The sequence below is a fragment of the Molothrus aeneus genome, chromosome 12 (assembly GCF_037042795.1).
Source record: "Molothrus aeneus isolate 106 chromosome 12, BPBGC_Maene_1.0, whole genome shotgun sequence".
Classification (NCBI taxonomy): Eukaryota; Metazoa; Chordata; class Aves; order Passeriformes; family Icteridae; genus Molothrus; species Molothrus aeneus.
In genome coordinates this window covers 3,741,840-3,763,015 of record NC_089657.1, presented here as the reverse complement: position 1 = coordinate 3,763,015, position 21,176 = coordinate 3,741,840, and the positions used below count along the sequence as shown (strand labels likewise).

Sequence of the window (21,176 nt, the reverse complement as noted above, 5' to 3'; positions counted from 1 at the left end):
CAATCCTCCGCAGTAAGCCTTGCCACTCCTGCAGCTACAGAAAGGGGAAAAAATATTGTTTCCAGGGACCAGAAACCCAAATTCTGCAGACACATCTGCCACAAAGTCTCCCCTAAGTTGTGAGTCCCAGGGAACAAACTGGATTTACTCACTTGACTGAGGTTTTCCATGGGCACAACCTGTGTTTGCAGAAGTGGGTGCTCGAGCGGTAGCTCAGGAACAAGCAAGACACTGAGGAGCTACTCCAACAAGAGGACTCTCCACCTTTTCTGAATGCTGGCATCTCCCAAAAAAGAGAGCTTGCAGATTTAATTAAATTTTACTATTTTATTTGTGAAAAAACTACAAGCAGAATTCATAAATAGACATTTCTATTTAAAGCAGGAAAATGATAAAGTGGCTTCTAATAACAGTCGTGCACATGCCAGTAACAGGAATATATTAACATCTTTTATTTGCTAGACAAAGAGCAGTGTCCAATATAAATTTCCCAAAAACATTTAAGACCTGTGAATTTCTGACCAGTTCACAAAACCACCATTGACACTTTAGCATGAAGATTAAAACAAACCTAACAGGACTGTCAGCTCTAAAGACTTTACAGAGCGGAAAAACTTTCAGAAGCGTTATACAAGCTGTCTTTCTGGGCAAATGAAAAATAGAGCTCGTATAATACATTAACATAAAAATCCACAAGATAAGATTATGTTTTGACATACTTAAACAAGCAATCTATATTTGTCTCCAACAAACAAAGCTAAGGAAATAATGTAACCATCTTTACACAGTAAATTAAGGTTACAAGTCATACACAAGAACAGAACTGCTTGCGCATTAAAAACTGTTCAGCTCCATTGTCATACTCTAAATGTTGGCTCTTAAAACCATTCGGTTACATACAAGCAAAGGTTATTATATAGTCAGCAATTAATAAATTTTCAATAATTTAAGTTTATGGTAGAGCTTAAAAAAGTAGACTGAGAATGATCTTGGTAAGGCAGGTGAAAACATCTCAGTGGAAATAAACTCACAGAAGCTGCTGCCAAATTTTGGGTCTGTCCAATTTGAAGCAAAGTTCCAATTGAAATAAATAGCCTGGTGGTGTAAAACGCTGTCACCTTTCCTTTGCAGAACTACGTCAACTGAGCGAGTCAGGCAAGCTGTGTCGGTGTCTGTGTGTGTGTGTCTGTGTAAGAGTCCAAACTTTGCCATCGTAACACTGTGCTTCACTTACCTGCGTTCTGTGCCACTGAACACCGTGAATCTGGTCCTTCCCTACACTAGTGTTTGCTTGGTTTGCTTCTGGAACACCTTCCCCACCCAGGGCGGGCCAGCCCACGGCCACGGCGCGGAGGGAACCGCGCCTGCAGCGCCGCAGGAACGCCAACTCCCGAAATGGTGAAAGCAAACGCTGTCCTTCAAACCACAACACAACAGCTACGGGTGAGGCTGGGGCTTCAATGCTTAGCTAGCACTTCCTAACTGATTGCAGAATTACAGGTCACTCGTTCCAAAGAAATTTTCCCATCTGTTTGTAGCAAGCTACTTCATCGAGGAGGCACGCCAAAGGGACAGATGTTACCGACTTTACCACGAGTAGCTGGGTACGGCGTTAAAGCTTTTCAACTGATCTACAGGTCTAGTTTCACTTGAAAAAGAAGCAATTTCCTGGTACACACAATGCTATTTTTTTTCTTTTTTTTTGCACAAATTCCCAGATCCAACAAAGAAGGTGAGCACGTGGTTTGACTTGAAGCACCAGAATGAGCCCTGCTGAGGCCAGCGGGACCTGCCACTCGCTCACGCTCTTGGCTGGATCACGGCCGAGATGCACGCAAGCCTAATTGATAATGGATCATTTATAAAGCAGTGCAAAATATACAAGTTCAGGGGCATCTTCAAAAAATCTCTCTTAAAAAATTATTCCAATACATTTCAGTAAAATAAATAAATATGGCTGACCAGTTTACCCTCCCTGAGACCCTTAAAGGAATAGTAAAAACTGGAAAAGGAATGTCTTTGCAATATCCCACTAATGTTAAAATGTGGATTGAGATATTCATAGTATTTAAAACTATGTATAATAAATTGTCTTGATGCTCATAGGAAGCATCTGTTTTCCTTTGGTTCTTTAATACTTTTAAAAATGCGTACAAAAGACAGCCTATACTGTGAATATAAGCAGAATTAAGTTGGGGTGCCCATGCTAATGTTCCGAATAAAACCACTGCTGCCAAGGCACTGCCACTGCACATGCCTTCAAGCAGGGGCCCTACCAGATCCCTTACTCACACATTTCTGTCACCAGTGTGAAAGGAACCTACATCTGCTACTCAAAACCACACAGATTTTAAAAAAAATCTTAAATCAGTTGCCTTCACAAAGAGAAATTTCTCTTGCCAAGCAAATAATTCACAATATAACAAGCAGGCACAAAGTTGTCAAAATGTGGCCCTCTTTCATCATGTCTAAAAGTTATGCATTTGATGTCAGATGAAGCCACAGCCTCTGTGCCTGAAATTACTGCAAAGCACCCTGGGGCCACTAAATAAAGATGAAAAGCCAAAGAGGTTTGGGGTTTGTTTTCTTTCTTAACAAAAGGTTGTTTTGCTTTTTAACAAAAGTTTGTTTCACCTCTTCAGCTGAGTGTTTTAGCAGGATAATGCATGGAAGGTAAACTGTAAAGCAACACTAACAGGCCAGGAAAAGAAATTATAGTCTGGATAGCTTTAGAGTAAGAATGAAGGAGATGCTGCTCATGAGCATGAGCCACACATCGCTCACTTGCCAGCAAGAAAACTTTTCCCTACTTTTGCTCCCACAGCAGGAGACTCAGAAGTGTCTGAACGCTGACAAGCCCATCACTGGACAAGATGCTGTTCAGAAAGCACTCTTGGGACACAGATGGATGCCAAGGGTAAGAGCCAGCCCCACAGCATGGATGGGACAGATGGGACAGGGCTGACAAGCACCGACCCACACGCGGCTGGAGCGAGCACCAGCTCCGTTCCTGAGCTTGGGATTGCTCCCAGGCTCCCTGCTGCCTTCAACCCACAGCAACCACTCCAGTTCTGGTAACCTGGGGCACTGAGGCTGCTGGCTGCAATTCATTAACAACACCAACACGTGTGGGACTGGCTGTGCAGGACACAGCCACGCTCATGTTACCAAACACACGGATCTGGGGTGTAACACCAGCAGTCTGGTTGGGAATGCTTCTGCTCCAGCTGGGCATGGACCTGCACATCACCAACCTGAGTGACCCTAGGGGAAGCACCAGCTACCTGGAGCAATCCTCTCTCATCTCAGATCCCAAGCTGTAACAATTAAAACTGTGGTCCAGTACACTTTAGCCATTGCTTAGGGAAGAAACGGGGAAGGAACAATAGAGAGAACAGGTCCCATCCAGGTTCAAACCTTCAGGAACACTTTTCACCTAAGACCAGTTCCATTTCAGTTTCAGTACTTTCACAGAAGGGGACTGTCCCAGATCTTGAACGGTTCAATTATTTTGTTTTATCACTTCACAGTGTTTCAAGCACCAGCGTTTCCATGTATTGGTTTCAAATAACCCTTTATATATATTTATTTATATATATATTTATATATAATTTATATCAAAACTGATAGTACACAGTATAACTGGAAGAAGAACTGAACTTAAAAAGGATATGTTGAAAGAGGATGGAGTTTGTGAATGCAATAAATAAAGCCCCCTTCCCACCCCACCCACTCCCTACCCCAAAACAAAAAGTTGTCATGTTCATGGAAAATTGTGCACAGCAGATATTATAAAAAAGTAGATTCAGGAGCACATCCAATTATAAATGATTGTTAGGAAAATCATATAAAACAATGGAATACATAAAAGTGTCAAGAGTAATCGCTAGGGTGAGAAATTCCTTGGTGGCCAGATGCCCACGGCAAGCAGAAATTATCCTGGTTGCATCAGTAAGAGGTCGATGTCCGAGAAAGTGTGTTCAAGCACAGAAGAGGCTCTCCAGGATTTGAACAGCGTGGGCAGGTGGAGTGTTTGAATTTCATACCCTGATTCATAGTTTCCACAACTCCATGTGCAATTTTTCAGAAAGATTCGTCGTTGACTGCCGACATGTCCCCCTTGGGCGTGGAGGAACGGGACGAGCCCTTGTCTGTGCTCTCAGAGCCCGAGCTGCTCTGATTCTGTTGTTCTGATCCTGCACTGGAGGTCACTGTAGAAGACGACGTGGATGAAGAGCGAGTCTTTTCTTTAAAGTCTGTGATAATTACTGTGACATTTCCCACTGTGACTGCCAGCTGCTGTGCGGTACTTCTGTCCACATTTTTCAGTCTGGGTCTAAAACAAATGAGAAGACATTTATTAAAAGGATAAAAATAAAGGAGAAAGGGAAAGTTTATTAGGAGAAGCATTTGAAAACAAACTCGGTGTGACTTGTGTTCCCTTGCCTGCACAGTTGGCAGTGGCTGGGAGGAGAAGCCAGGCAGGCAGAGTGCTGCAGAGCACAGGATGAAGGTGTGCCCTGCTCCCTGTGCCAGCCAGGCTCCCTGTGCCTCTCAGGGCTGCGGGGCACACTCAGCCCCAGAGAACAACCTGGCTCACAGAGCTCTGCACAGGGAGGCTCCTGCAGGCTTCTCTCCATCCAACCCTGCCAGAAAGGAGGACACCACAGCAGAGCCAAGCGGACAGGAGCCAGACAGAGCAAAGGATCTCCTCCCCAAGGGGCAGATGAAAGACTTCTCTTATCTAAATTCACCATCTCATCATGTGCCCTGATGTTATGAGACAAGGCTGTGACTCTGCAATACAAAACCACATGAAAGCATTCGGCCATGGCTCTTTCATTCCCCATGTTGGAACTCTGCAGCTGCAAACAACACAGGCACTGGGACAACTTGGCTTCTCTTTCAGCTGCTTTGAGCTTATACAAATCAGATGCCCAATCAGCCTATGGATAAAATAGCTCATAATGTTCCCTCTGGAATTGAGGCTATTGTAAATAAAATCCAAAATGTACAACGGTATTTTTTGCAGCCAGAGCTTTTGGTTAGGGGAAAAAGAAAAGGGGAAAGAAAAAAACACAAATCACCTGAAAAGAACCCACTGGTATTTATTGCTCAGGATTATCTCAGTAATTTGCATGCTGTGCTATCAATTCAATTAGTAATGTAGCTAATAAGGGTCGAAGCTCTAGGAAGCTGACATTCAAGCGCATTTCACGGGTTGGTCCAAAGCTCTGCTTCAACAAGCCTTGGACATTCCTCCAGCTACCAGCAAATTCCAAGTCAGCTGCAGAGACCGCTGTAATTTACAGCTTTTGCTCCTAATTAAGGGTCAGACTTAAGCAGCAGAATATTCCCAATAGGGAAATTAAAAAGGAGAGTCTTTATACATCAGTGAAAAGTAGCTTGCTGAGAGCTGCCTTATTGAGAGGGATGGAGGGAAGGTTAATTTACTTTGGGATCAAGCTTCAGCTTTTAAACCACTCTGCCTTTTCTCCTCCTCACTTGCAGCACACAAGGCAAGTGCAGTAAAACAGAAAAAGAGGGAATTAAGCTCATTTTCTACCCGCCATGAATACTCAATGGCTTGCAGTGGTAAGTTAACAAGGAGAAAGTCCTTAAGCAGCAGTTATCCAAGTGGTATTCCAGAATCAGAACAGAAAAATGCACTGAGGACAGATGTACGGCTTCCAAAATAGAACAATTGTATTTCTGCAAACTTCCTCACCAAAAATAAAATTACCGCACCAAAAATAGTATTTTCTTATCTAACCTAGGAGGCTGCTGCAATTTTTAACAAGTACCACAGGAAGAGCATTTTTAATAGACAGAAAATACAAACAAAACCCCAAAACACTGCTGCATTGTGCTCAGTCAAACTCCTCCTTGCAGCAGCCCCTTCGCTCCAGGACCGGCCTTTCCAAGCTCGGGGCCGCGCTCTGGATTCCCGGAGCAGGGAGATGCACCCACGCTGCACAGACACACTCACAGGAGCTGCCAAGCTGCACAGGCAACCACGGGGAGGTGAAATGATGCCACCTCGTTTGTGGCTTCCAAGAAAGGCCGGCTGGCTGAGCAGGGTTTGAGGTTTCCGCCGGCGCTGCGGTACCGTCCCGGCAGATCCCCCGCACGGCTCTCGCTGTTCCCGGAAGCAAAGCACGAGGACGTATTTTCCTCCCCGAGCCCCGAGTTCCTCTAGGAAACCCAGTCCTTCCTGTAATTTGCCTCGGTCATTTGTTTCCTCTTGTACTCAGAAAGAGCCAAAATGCTGGCCCAGATACCGGAACAGAGCCCGCTGCCTCCGCCTTCCTACAGGGCTGGTCATGAACTGCGGCTATTGCTCGTTAAAAGGTAGCTCTGAGAGGTGCAATTAGCTTAAAAAAAAAGAAAAAATGGAGCTGCCCATGCATCTTTAAATGCCAGGACAAAGTAACATGGAAGGGCTGTGGGAAGCAGGGCTGAGGTACAGGATTTCCCCACAGTCCCACTCACAAACATTCACCTTATCACTTCTAGAACTGAGCCTCCCAACCATTTCTCTGGGAGGTTTTCAGGGTTTCCCCTGTACAAAGAGTTGATTAAGCACAGATGGAAACCACCAATCTCTTCAGCACATGCATACAATTTTTGCTTCTTACAGAAGAAAGGGATTGGCCCACTCATGTTATTTTGCAAAATTAAACACCCTGATGCTTCAGGTTTATAGCAAAAGGGTTTTATGGCCAAATAAGTCAAGTGTTTCAAAACATTCAATCTGAAAGTACACAGAAAGGCATGGTATAAACCAAGACATATTGTCAGAAACAGGCATGGTATCCAAGAAATTTAAACAGGATTTCTTAAAAATCCAGAGAGCCCTAAAAGACAATTTACAAAAAAACCCAGAAAAACTGTTAAGCAATCTGGGCATGAAAAAAACTTATCATTCTGTAAAAATCAAAAAAGACTCTTGACAGCACTCCTGAGAATTGCAAGAAAAGTTCTACTAAATAAAACACTTCAAAAGACAGTTTAAGAAGTAAAGGAGATGAGGTACCCTTTAAAAATAGCCAGCTAGACCTGGTACTATTAAGGCTTAATTAGGCCTGGCAAAAGCTTGCCACAAAACATGGACTAAAAGACTTTGCAGTAGACAGAGTGACTCCTTAAATGAGTAAAAACAATTATTTGATGCAATCTCTCAATTTAATATTATGTCATTAGTCAAGTACATCAAGTCTCCTGCATCCTAAGTCTCAAAATAAGTACCATTTAAAGAAGAACAGGACGAGAAAAGAGTCACTGCAATAAAGCTGCCTCTCTGTAATCAAATCAGGAATGGACACTTCTTTCTTTAGGGGCTGAGGAAGAGTTAACAGCAGTCCCTGCAAACAGCTCAGTCTTGTAGCACAGCAGATTTCACAGTGCCCTCATTACATTCCACTGGGTTACTATGCAAAGGATATTCCCTCTTTTTAAAGATTTTCATGCTATTATTTAAAAACTTCCAAGACAAGAGTTTTCTGTAGTCACACCTTGCCAATTTGAATGCCAACAGCAGTGCCAACCACATTTCCCATGTGCTTTATCAGTTTTTGCAGCTGATACTGCCTCAGTTCATGTGGTTTCACTATAAAACACCTATTACAGCACATTTTAAAAAGAGATGCAATTCTTATACAGCCCACACAGGCAAAGCACCCAGTTCAGTTCTGCCTCCTGTAGCTCTCAAGTTCAATAATACAAAAACTGTTCTGAGATGCTGAATTTTTGATTTTAAAAAATGGAAGAACAATATAGGCAAGACTAGGAATAAACCTCTCTCCATACACTCATTTCAAACTTAGCCAAATATCAAACCAGCCATTTGTACTTTTTGTTGATAGCAAGATCCCAGCAAATCTGTTCATGTATACTTATACTGTTCATGTTCATTTATACTTGGAAAATTATCTTGACAATTACAGCGACTGAATTACAGATAAGGAAGTAAAAAAGTAACCTTTGTTACTGCTATCAAGTGATGATAAGAATTTGATACGATTGCTGGTTAATGTTTTTCCTCCACTGTGTCTACAGTCAAAAGCATTACTACCCAACTGACAATACAATTATTTTAGCAGAGAAATGAAAATGGAATGGACAACAGAATTAATATTTCCAAAGCCTGAATCTGTCCTCACTAGTGGAGTGTTCAAGTGCTTGTACATCAAAAAAAGAAGTGTTTGCTTTTTAACACAGTTCTCAGGTACCACAGGCTTAACTTTAGTCTAGAGTTACCTTGAAGTGTGATTTGAGTCGCTGGTCTTTGTTGTAGTATTCCCAGACTGTATGCTGTTTGCTTCACTAGGAGGATCTTTCACAATATCCGACTTTGGTCTGTGAGAATTGGATGGAAGAGGGAGATTACAATGTTGGTTTAAATGCACAATTGACCAATGCACAGTGCTACTGAAATCACATCACATTTAATACTGCATCCTTCAAACTTACTTAGTCTTTTTGTTAGTGTTCTTCTTTGTAACACTTGGACTAATTTCCTTCTCTTTGTCAGGTTTTTCCTTGTCTTGTTTTTCCACTTTCTCCTTCTTCTCCTTCTTAGGTGGTGGTGGGGTTGCATATTGCTGGGCAACTTGTTGTGCCACCAACTGAGAGTTTATTCTAGGTTTTCTACAATGACAATGAAAAGAGAGACCTATAGTCAGTCTTACGCAGTAAAAATAACTATGCTGAGAGCAGTATGAAGATTTATTTCAGCAACCAGGGAAGAACACTCCACTTAAAGAACCAAATGGATGTCCTTATTTGATGTGAAGTACTACTGCTGTTACCAAACAAGACAGAAACGTTAAAAGAAAGAAATATTCTGAACTGCTGTTTCATCAGGTTTTAGTATCTAACATTATGAAGTATAATGCTCCCTTTCTTCATCTATGTCATGAAATCACAGCCAGTTTTGGGGGAAACAGCAGTGAAAAATCAGCTTTCCAGAAGCTGCCAGCAATACACTGTGGCTACACTTGAAGAAAAGGAACAGAATGTGACAAAAAGAAAAGTTTCCTGATAAACATCAGCCTCCTTCATATCCTTCAGTTTAATTTCCCAAATAATCTTCTGGTTCAGCAGCAGCAAACCTTGCACAAGTAACAAAGAACAAGAGAAGGTAACTGAGATGACTTTGTCCCGAGGGCTGGGCTGGCAGGGGCACAGCAGACAAGTGGGCATTCACAGTGGCACTGGGAACAGCCGTGCCAGCCTCCGACACACTGGCCTCACACCATTGTCCCCAGTGTGCTCACACAGAAAACACCAGCAAGCTGCCTTTCAAAGGCTGCTTCCACTGCAAATTGTGGCTTACACAGAGAGGAGCTTTGCATGTAACCAGTATCTTGGTTATTGATCCTCTCACATCCCACAGGAATTGGTACCTTTGTCTCTCCTGCATTCCTCATCCAAACTCTCATGTTCTCTCTTGACAACTCAAAAACTTTTCCCCCTGGCACATCACAAAGCAATTTATACTCTGAATACTTCAGCTATTCATGATCAATTCAATTCCTTCAACACTCCAGAAAGATCTGTACTCCCTGTGACCACACAGCTCGTGGGAGAGGAACAAAACCAGGTAATCAACTCCCTTAGTCGTCCATAATAAACCAAATGCTAATTGCAACAGTTGCCCAGGCTTGTCCAGAGCTGTTAAATTGTTCATAAATACAAATCAAATTTGCACACAGATCAGACTACAACAGATTGCACTTGGGTGCAGCTTTCACTGGCAATCAGCTCTACAGCTGGTGAACCCCAGGGCTTTGTGCTGCAGAGCTCTGTACCTGTACCCAGCTTTTACTACAAACATCCAGAGAGGTTTCAAGCACCTACTTAGTGGTGTGATGTGTTGAAAAAAAGTCTAAAACATTAGTTGCTCACACATAACATTTGCATTGAGAGATTATACACACAAGGGAACACCCAGAGAATTTCTACTCCCTGTCATGGGAAAATCCAAGTATCTGCTAAGCCTCTCTTGGTACTGGTTTCCTGTAAAATGGTACCAAGATATTTTTACTAAAGCCAGATATACCCAAGTATTTAATTTCTCTACCACAGATTATTATAAAGTCTATGCAACAAGTTGAAATCAGGCCCGTGACCCATCTCAACACCTCTGGCAATCAGACTTTTCCCCCAACATAGAAACTGTAACTCAGTTGATGCTACAATCTGCATACACATCTGAGTGAACAAAGATCTGGTCTTCAGCCTTAAATAACTGTGATACTGAAACGTTTTGCAGATCAGATCAAGCAGTTACCTGTTCCACAGAACAGTGAAGATATTTAGCATCCTTGAAATCCAGTATACAGCAATTTCTGTCTGTATGACTGAGAAGGAACATGTAAAAAGAAGTGGTTTGGTTACATGGAAAAGATTTTCAGATTGATGCAACCACACTAAAAGCTGACAACATTAACTTCTGTCAAGCAACCTGCTCACCACCTACTAAAAAAAAGATAAAATGTCAAGAAATCATCAAAGACAGGGCAGATACCATCTCCCTGCATGATTATACATGATTAACTCACTGCTTGAAGCTGCCACTTCTGCCCAGACTTACAGTTATTTGCTGTTTACACAACCAGCTAAGTCAGAAACGTGAACCATTCATGGGAAATCCCAGTTCGTGACTCTGAGAGGTTTTCCCACTTTGCACAACTCTGATGTGCTACTTGTGATGTGATTTCCAAGCCTTGTGCCCAACCTGTGCAGCTGCCCTTCCCATTGCAGGAGCGCTGCACTGCTTGAACAGAGACACAAATATTAAAATGCAAACTAAAATAAAACCCAAACTTGCATAAATATGTCCCACTGTATTTCCATAGAGAAGGCTGGAATGGCAAAAGGACCAGCCTTAAAGCACTCCTGTGGAGACACTGCCCCATGCTCTTCTGCTCCTTATCTGTACCTGTGACAGCACACTGCACTTATTAAGTTTGATCATTTTCTGGCCAGTCACTGACCTAACCAGCACAGCTTCTCCAAAATCCCTGTTTGCATATTCCCTCTTACCCACCAGGATGGTTTGCTGGTGAGGGCAAAGCCAAAGGTGGAAGGGAAGAGAGCAGGAAGCAGCCAGGGACCTGTGGGAAGGAGAACCAGCCCTGCCCATGGGTTTGCTCCTGCCATGAGGGAGGGAGCACAAAGCTGCTGAGACTTTGGTCAACACTGAGCATCTTTCAAGGTCTGCTGCACTACTAGAACAGATTTTTTTTTTTTTTAATAATGCAAATAACCCAGCAACTTTCCAGTTCCTAATCTGACTGTTTCACCCATGCCAGCAGCAAGTTTAGGAAGAGGGTAAAAGCTAGGTAATTTAAGTAACTGGCAGAGTAAGAGTAATAATAATAGGAGTAATAAAATCCTTCAAGTAAGGCCCACACTGCCACTATAGCCAGGACACACTGGTTAAAAGCCCTTTACTAAAAAGCCAAGCAAAGCAAGTCAAGCAGCACATTTTTAACCACAGCAAACTATAACCTTAGGAACCACAATTGAATAAAGCAGCTGCAACATCCAAACTTACTCCAAGTTTCCCTGCCTACCAAAAAGGATTTATTTGGCCACCTCCAAAGCGAATGCTTCAACCCAGATACACCACTATTATATTAAAGTAGTTATCACTTAAGCAGAACAATCTGAACAGGAAGTTGCAACTACTTCTAAACTTTATTTTTAAGAATAAACAGCTACAGAAACAAGTATTAATCATTTTTATCCCAAAATCTTCTCATTGGTTTACTTTCTGCAACATCCAAGTATTCAGGTACACAGAGAATACATCTAAGTGACAAAAACCAAACCCAAACTCAGCCTCTTCAGGCTTTCTAACCAGCACTCATGCTTAAGGAACAACTATGTTTTAACCTACTAGGTTTGAAGTATCAACAGCACTCACAACTCACAGCTAAAAAGCCTCAACTTCCCAAAAATTATCTGAAGAGATGCAATAGTGTTAATTTAGTTCTTGAATTTTCAATGCAAGTATCTGAAATAGGTGTGCTCTCTCCTACCTGAACTTTATGATAGTAAAGTTATGCTTTGCTTGGGTAATTTTCCCTTAATTTAGGTGACAACCTGAGTAAAGATCCAACACTGATGTGACAAACAAATGCACATCATTTTTCTTTTTACAACATGAAGAGGATTGTCTTCTCCCCCTTTAAAACTAAGAGAAATTAAATGAAATTAAACTGTGCTTTCAAAGTTATGTACAGACAAATAAATTGTTTCACATTAACTGAAAGGTAGTTTACATCCCAGGAGCAGACATCTGCACAACAACTCATGACTTCTGCAGCAAGGACACACTGCTGCATGAAAAAGCTGAAATATATTTGTCTGCTCTAAGAATGGCTGTGGCACCTGGGTCTCTTCACCATAAATGATCAACTCCCGTAAATGATCTTTACTACCTTTTGGTAACACATTTCACAGAAACACTGTGCCTGCAAATATAAACTATATGCAAATATACACACATATATATACACACACTATATGCAAATATTGTACTCTCAGACTGCCATGTGAAGTGACACTGGGATGTTTCACTCATGGGAAGTGGAATAAATGCACTTTTTTGAAGGGCTCACTACCTACACTGCTGTGCTCTTTTAATAAAGTAAAAATTAAAAAGCAAAGTGTGAGTTTAAGGTTCTGGCAAGTAGTGTTTCACTATTGCATTTCCTTCTGTATCTCAAAGATTTCCCTTAAAATCATGCCTCAGAACCAAATCCAAGAGCATGGACACCAAGGAATTCTGCTGCTCCACTCACAACCCCTGCAAGCAGGCTTAGGAGTGCAGCAGCACAAATCACCACACATCCAACCCGGGAGTTACTCTGGATTTCAAGAGGGATACAGGAGGATAAACTGCACCTCATTTTTCATGTGACTAAGTTCTGTATCTGTCTGGGATTTCTCTGGCCCTGCTGCCTTGAGAAAAGGGAAGGCACCTGTCTCCTGCAAGCACCAGGGAATAGGGAAGTGGCTGGGCTCTGTCCCTGCAGCACCACAGACCCGGAGGGACCCCGGCAATCCCCAGGAACATGGATCCAATTACAACTGCTCTGACTTCCGTACAACTATGTTATCAGAAGAATGAAAGTGGCATCGAGTGGGATTTCAGAGTCAAAAGCCTCATGAAACGTGAAGTAGGGAGGATTTGGATAATTTCATGCTGTTCTGCCTTTGATGCACGCGGTGATACCAGCCGACCTCTGCGCGGCTCCGCGGTGCTTTCAGAAAATGTGTTTCATGCACTGTGCAGTGAGAAGTACATGATTATTTTAATAACCCCAGTCACACATGAATATATCTTTGCTCAAAGAAAAACAAGAAAACAAGACTAAAAGTATTTACAGCGTTTATAAAACAGTTAGTGCCAAAACACTTATAAAACAAGCATCCTTCTGAGCATGAAGCAGGATTAGAAACTAACCCACGAGCACAAACGAAATTAACGTCTCCTCAAAAGAATTTTACATCCAGAAGAACCAAAGCTTTGGAGAAATTAAGCTGTAAACATGATGGGGTGAGCCCCCATTCTTACATGAATATTTTCCAGCTCATTTGTGATGACCACAGGGTCCTTTTTAGCAACAAGAACAAGGATGAACAGACACATTGTCCTTAGAGTAGAACTGCAAAGCAGTATGGAAGCTGTATACATTTATCTCCAGTTCCCCATGTGATCCAGGAAACAAAGCAACAATAACAACAGTAAAAGAAGATTAGAAGGACAAACTGCAAGAAATATGTGACTGAGCAATATTTTGGTGGAAGAACAGATTTTTCCTTTAACACTGATGTGCTAGCACTGGTTTTATTTAGAAGACAGACATTTAAAAATACAGGAGTCCATCTAAGGAACACCCACTTGTGGGCCCCAGGTGTTGAGCACAGCAACAAGTTTGAAAGACTCTGAGTCTAAGTAAGTCTGAATGTTTTAGAAAAAACTTGAAAGAAAAGAACAGGTTCACACAAAGAAAGCAACCTCCAAAAACTGTTCAGCTGTTCAGTTCTCCTTGACCATCCAGCCCGTGTTCCACCTCTTTGGAAGAGTCAAGAACAGGCAACAGAGATAAAGAAGCCTCAGCTTTGCTGATAACCATTCCTGGCCATGACTACAAACCTTGAGCTGAAGAGTGTTTTAAACTTTTTGTTTCTCCACCAGAAGTTTTTAGATTTCAGGTCACTTCTCACAGATTGAGAATCTTCCCCCACCCCCACACCATCACATACTTATGTTTGTTTACTTTAAGAAGTAAACTAAAATTATTTGCAGTAGTTAATATTTACTGGGCTCACACAAAGCTGCCAGTTCTTGGCCTTTTTGGATGAAAACCTGCTTTTCTTCTGTTTTTCCCAATTTTCTTTTGAATCAAATAAGAATGAGAACGTTATTAAATGAAATGAGAGCTGTCACTGGCATATGCAGAACAGGACAGGCATTCCTGGCTGCTGGGAAGTGTCTGGTCAGTGCCACCAGAGGAGAATTGAGATTCTGAATGATGCCTGTAAAAAAATCCTCCATTCTTGCTTGTTACAGGAGCCTCAGCACTACTTTTTTAAAAAATATTTGGACATGTTTACAAATCAAAGTGTATAAATAAAAGAGGTTTATTCCCAGAGTTGTCACTGCACATATTCTGCAGCTCATGTTTCTGGGTTTGTTTTTTTTTTTTGGTGAAAACATGCAAAAACAGTTCTAAGAGAGTCCCAGCACTGCTCTATAAACTACTCCACTATGACTGCCCAACAGCACAGTGTAATAGGTTTTGTAATAAAAGAACTTGTCCAGTTCTTTTTAAATATACATCGTTCCATACAATGCCATTACAAAAATCTGAAGTCAGGGCCATAAGATGTTTTTGGAAGCAGTTTGACCAGAGTTTTGCCCCTGAAAACAAAGTAGTCACAGTAGTCCTCAAAACACCCATTCTAATACAGTACAGAACTAGAAACTGCAAATGAAATGCATACATGAAAGTAAATCTGGAGCATTCACCTCCTATCAAATTAAGAAACATCTTATATGGTGCTTCTTGCACAGCTGGACTTAGGACCTGGTGGGCAGCCAGCAAGAAAGGAGCCCTGAGCCAGAAAATGGGGCTATTTGGGATTTTGTTGGATAATCTTCAGCAGAGAAGCATCACTGTTTGCATTTTTGCAAGCATTTGGCCTCTCTTTTGGTTTGTTTTGAGGGTTTTTTCCCACTGGGAAATTGATAAATCACAGAGTGGGTTTTCTGGTTAAAAAGGGCTGAACCTGAGTGACCACAAACCTGGGGCTGTTCTACCAGATCCCATGGGCTCTGCACCTTGTCCATGCCTATCACACAACACTCTATAAAATCATTCCAAAAGAGATATCTAACACTGAATGGTGCATGTGCTTTGGACCACAGGTTTTATCCTGTGGAGGGTTAACCCGGTGTTAAATCCTCTGTGGAGGGTTCCTGATACCAACAAGTTTCCAGACATCAGCGAGCAGCAGCTTCTGTACACTCTGGAGGACAGAGAGCCAAGAGCAAGAGTTAAACAGAAGTTCTTCATGCTTCTTTGCTACCAGAGTGAGGATTGAAAATAGCAGTGATGATGAGTAACAACGCTGAGTATCAGTTATTGGAACAGAGCCTGACGTTTACTTAAGCGCTAATACCGTGAAATTTAACTTACTGTGTCTGCAGGAGGCAAAACAAAAGTCAGGCTGAAGTTCTGGAAGAAAGGCTGCTGTTCCTCCTTTCACAGGAAAAGCCTGCCTGGAAGCACAGGCAGTGCTGGCAGCCTCACCTGCCTGCTCACCTGTGGCACCCATCTAAGCAGATCTTTTCATATCTGATCTGTACTAATGAGTGCCAGCGAAAGCCCCGAGGCTGCCCAGCAGAGGCTCATCCCACAGCTGCTGTCTCTGACAATCCAAATCCCTGGAAAACACTTCCTTGGATGCCCCCAGCCTGTCCCAGCTCATCCCTGGAGCTGCATCCCCACAGCTCCCTGTCAGTGGGCAGTGCAGGAGCTCTGGGTGTGTATAAACAAATATAAATAAATATATTCACACACCACAGCCAGCAGGACAGTGCTGAAGAGCTGTGTACTCTAACTAAGGATTGTTCTGTGCTCATCTGCTGGAATTAGCTTCCAATAGGAACATCTTTTAAGGACTAGAGTGGGGAAATGTGTGAAATTGCTTTTTCTGCTTTCATTAAAAAAGTAACATTTCCTTAAATAAGGGGTTCAACACCCTTAATTAAATGAGTATAAAATTAGTAAAGAATTGGCCAAACACCAAATTTACCATGTTTTAAGACCATTTTTGTCTCATTTGATAGGGAAGCAGAACTGTCCAAGTGATCACAACTTCATTATGCTTACAAATACTATAAAATTACTACTTCTGATTCATGGCTATATACAAAATATTCCCTCCCTGGGAGTGTTCAAAACAAGTTAGATGAGGCTTTAAGCAACCTGGCCTAGTGAAAGGTGTCCCTGCCCATGGCAGGGGGGTGGAACAAGATGACCTTTAAGTACTTTCCCACTCAAACCATTCCAGGATTTTCTGACTCTGTAAGACTAAAGTACATAGCCAGAAATACAGTTTTTTCAGATGATTCCTTGCTCCATTATTTTACTTTTTTTTAAAAAAAAGGTTTCTATTAAGATTTTTTAATGGTCCATTAAAAAAAATCATAAATTAAAAAACCCAGCACAATACATCTCTTCTGCTTAAAACAAAACTCACCATATGTAATAGATTAAAATGGCATCAACTCCCAATTGCAATATCACCCTAAATTCCAGCTGAATAAAAACAATTTTACAACTCCCTTTCTTGCCCTCTACCACCAGCAGTGGTTTGCTCCAGGCCTATGCACTCCAGAAAGAGCATTGCTTCCTAACCATTTATTGCATTAACAGGGAAGAAGTTCTACAGCAACAGAAAAATTGTGTGAATACACACAAAAACCACAACTGAAATGAGATGCAGCTGGAAATGTAAAGATCATCCCAAGCCCAAACTTGAAAAGATGGCCTTGAGATTCCAAAACCATTCCACTTAGGTATGCCCATTTCCTTGGTCACCAATAATTTTAGTTCTATGTTGTAAGTGCTGCACAAGCTTAATTTCTGGAAACTTATTGCAACTGCCCTGCTCATGCTATTGACCCATCCCAGATCCACTTGGAGCTTCAGTTTAATCCATCACTGAAAATTCCAATCGCTGCTTCGCACTCCCAAAGAGGAGAATTTATCATGCAGCTGCTTCTGGTGTTTTCATCTATGGCCATACCTTACTGCAAAATACCAAATGTTCCATGATTTACAGGGACTTACAAAGTTGTTATGCAAAAATCACTGATCTCAGCACAAAATTTACTTGCCTACAAGCACCAGAATGATGATAAAACTAAGGCCATTTTACTTGCTTGACAAAAATAAGCTGCTCTCACTAGCAAAAATTTGAAAACACTTCATAAAGCTGGCAGCAACCAAGATGTGTATAATAAAATACATGGATTTACAACAAAAACAATTACTTAAAATACTTCTTATTTAACTGTTTATTAAGTTACATGCAATCCTGAGAAAAGCACACTGGCTCAAAACTTCCTGGTGAGTAACAAAGTGCATTTGGGCAGCATGAGGAGATAAATTGATCTGATAAAAATTTAACATGTAGATTCCTCAAAGCAACTGCTCATGGTTATTGCATAATAAATTCAAATAACAAAAATATGAGGAAAATAATAGTTTTTAGCACTAAAGCTAGAAACTAGGAATACCAGGCTTGGTGTTACAAAAGTACCTTATCACTGGAGCCAATGTGTGTTTTTCTGTTTCAGACACTGAAATCCTGACCAATAATAGAAATTGTCACTATAATCCATCTTGACATGTCCCATCTGTGAGCATCTGCCTCCAGGTTTTGGGATACTCAAGTCTCACACTTCAAAATCACACCAGAAGAGAGACCAAACTTGGAAAACAAGGAACAAAAAAGGAGAGATGCAGAGAAAATATCCTCCCTACTGAAAAAAAAGATATGTCAGTTAAATTCTCAAGCTGATCCCCTATCACCAGTCTGGGATTTGGAGAATAGTGCTTAAATGCACATAATATTTACTGTGTGAAAAATGCAAATCACTTGAATACGCAACCAGTGGATAGAGAGGCTTTTCTTAAAATCAATGGAAGAATTTCTACTAAGCAACTTTTGCAAAGTGCCCTCAAAATACGTGGGCTGGTTTATCAGAGCAAAATTCTGCTACACTTGCATGACACTGGAATACTGTACACTTAAAAATGAAGACTTCTCTATCATTTACCAACCAGAGTAAGTCCAGATAGAAGCAAAATGACAAACTACCATTTCTACCACAGATTCTGAATAAACTTAATAGGCCCTAAATCTCATGGGATGCCATAAAAAATAAAAAGCACATCAATTGAGCAAGGCAGTAATTTTAACTCAGCTACATCAGACATTGCAGGCTTTACCTAAATGAGCAAAACTTGAGCTTTTCCAGCAAGCCAAACCTCCTTTTTATTAAAAGAACACCAATGATAGGATTTCCTTTCATATGAAAGCAGCATTTCAAGAGCCCTTGAACAGCCAGGAATGCAGCTTCATGACAAAGCCCCAGCCTGCAGCAGCCGTGCACTTTGAGAGAGACATCAGGGCTGCTCCAAGGTGGAGGGAGCTGGTCCCAGTGAGTGGTACCCCACCTACCCCTTCACACCTCTGTCCCAGCACCATCAGCAATCAAAAGGTCATTGCCAGTGGTTTAGAGAAAACCCCACTGCTCAATAACCCAGCTTGCTTTTCTAAACACGCCAAGAAATAAAAGCTGCTCTGAAGGACAGGGCAGGCAGACATGCGTTTTCAAAAGGCCACCATGTGCTCAGAGGAGCTCTTTTTCTCCATTGTGTTCTCTGAACACAATGTGATAAGTGAACACAGATGTACCAGTGACATTTGGGGGTGTCCAGCTCCAGCAATCCTGCACACGCTGCCGCTGCCCGGGAAAGCCACAGGGAAAACCAGGCTGCCGTCGATAGCTGCTGTGCAGGCACCGTGGGAACAGCACAGCCCCAGAGCACTGAAACTTTTGCTTTCACAATTATTACTCCTGGGCGTGAGGAATTGACCCAGATGGTTTCAAAATTTGCCAGGAAACAATATTACAATACTCAGTTTGAAAGCTCTTCCTCCCACTAGGCTAGAAAACCTTAGAAGAAGCTACTTAGTAAACTTTGGTTCCCACTTGGAGTACCAGTGTGAGTTACCTGTATGTGTCTAGCATGACATAGGTACAACTACCTTTGTAAATAAGACTAGTAGAGAGTGCTCTCCTACACAACAAAAAGCCAGGAATAACTAATTACAACAACAGAAACATTTCCGAGCTCTCTGCAAGCCAACTTCTGATCTGTGGATAACAATGATAACTACTTGTCCAGACAAACCATAATTTTTCAAGAAAGTTCTCAGATAAGATAATCTTGAGGCTAAGTGCTGATTTTATTTCCTACCACTGTTTTCACCCTGATGACTCCTACTTTGCAGTTTTGCATTCAGTCACACAGCTTGTGTTTATCTGTACGCACATGAACACACCCAACCAAAATCCTGAATCGCCGTCAGTCTGGTACAAGTCCCAAGGAGGGAAAGCAGGCAAATTCAGTGAAGAGCTCTTTTCCCCCCACTTCTTAATTCTTCAAACAACTCTGGTGTTCCACCCTGGAGAAGTGGTTAAGTCTCACTGAAAACTACCGGTTACACTGTGATCCTGCGCCAACGGCAAATCACTCCAACTGCCCTGGCACCATCATTTAAAGTCATTTTCCATTTAAAGACTCTCACATCAGCGCCAGCACAGCCTTTCATTACCCATCCCACTTAATACCCACAATCTCTCCACAGCTCACTCGCTCGGTCTCCACTGACCAGGCAGCACACAGAGACTGATGTGTGGATTATTGGGATTCCTAATGCTTCTCTCCCCGCCGGCCGAGCACGGAGCTCTTGGCAGCCTGCCTGACCCGCAACACGTGTGGGTTTGTCAGCCTAATGCACTCTGGCATCTGCACAGGCTCGGGGCGAAGCAGGCCCCACGGCTCCCAACACTTCCAGCTACTTCACTTCCCAGCCCTGGTGGGAAAAGAGGTACAGAAATGAGTGTCTGGGTGTTTGCCACCGTTTGATTTCTGTGGGGTAAGAGCAGCAGCATCCAGCACAAACCTTTACCCAAAGGCTGGAGAGTCAACACGAGGCTTTCTCGTACAAAACATCTGTCCTTGCTTGACTGTTGTCTTGCAATGACTCAAAATCTGCACATCAAGAATACAGATCTGAGTAATTTCTTTTTATATGACCTATCTTCTGTTAAACTAAATAATGACAGTGAAAATTCAAAGCCACAGACTCAAAAATTATTTGTGACCAATTCACTTGCCACTAATTAAGTTTAAAGTTTTGTTGTTAAACTGTCCCTAAGCCTGCCAATTAGTCAGGACAGAAAGAAATGAGGCTTGGGCATTTTTCTGTAGAAAAGATATACTGAGGTATTTTTAGGTGTGAGACAATGCATCAGCCCTGTAAATCCCACTGTAAATTCTGACAGGATGAATATACAACAGGAAATACCATGCAACGTGCAAATAGCAAATAAATGCAAATTTACCATCATGTGTAACTAAGAAGTGTAACGAAAAGTGAAACTGGTTTGTAGATGAATGAAATACAGAAGCCGTCAGAGATCTTACTTGGAAACTGAAGAAAAGAATACTCAGAACACAGATGAAGTTTCATTTCCTCTGTACAACAAAAGAGAACAGAAAGCTCAAGAAGAGCACATGGCACATCCTCTACAATCTCCTCAGACAACACACACTGCCCTGACACACCAACACTTTCTACTTTATATCTGATGTCATGTTACAGAGATTTTGTGAATTATATGAGCAGGGAAAGATAAAACTACCAACTATGTAACTAAATACAGGGATTTTTAGACAACATATTACAATTTTTTTTTTTTGTGCTAATAAACAAATACCAATTGTTTTAGACTAGCAAACATGGTAACAAAAAGCTTGTTTTCTTAACAAAGCAACTTTGTTACCGTGTTT

The 21,176-nt window shown here is 41.8% G+C and overlaps 1 protein-coding gene across 2 annotated transcripts in view; it reads right to left on the bottom strand.

The window, feature by feature from the left end:
* Positions 1-307: 307 nt before the first annotated feature.
* RYBP (RING1 and YY1 binding protein) overlaps positions 308-21,176 on the bottom strand; it is a 41,005-nt gene continuing 20,136 nt past the window's right edge. For both annotated transcript variants that reach the window (XM_066558115.1, XM_066558114.1), the window contains 3 exons: positions 8,473-8,649; positions 8,260-8,358; positions 308-4,336 (listed from right to left, as the gene is read on the bottom strand). In XM_066558115.1, the coding sequence (XP_066414212.1) occupies positions 4,084-4,336; positions 8,260-8,358; positions 8,473-8,649 (529 nt within the window). In that variant the 3' untranslated portion in view covers positions 308-4,083. The remainder of the gene's footprint in view (positions 4,337-8,259; positions 8,359-8,472; positions 8,650-21,176) is intronic.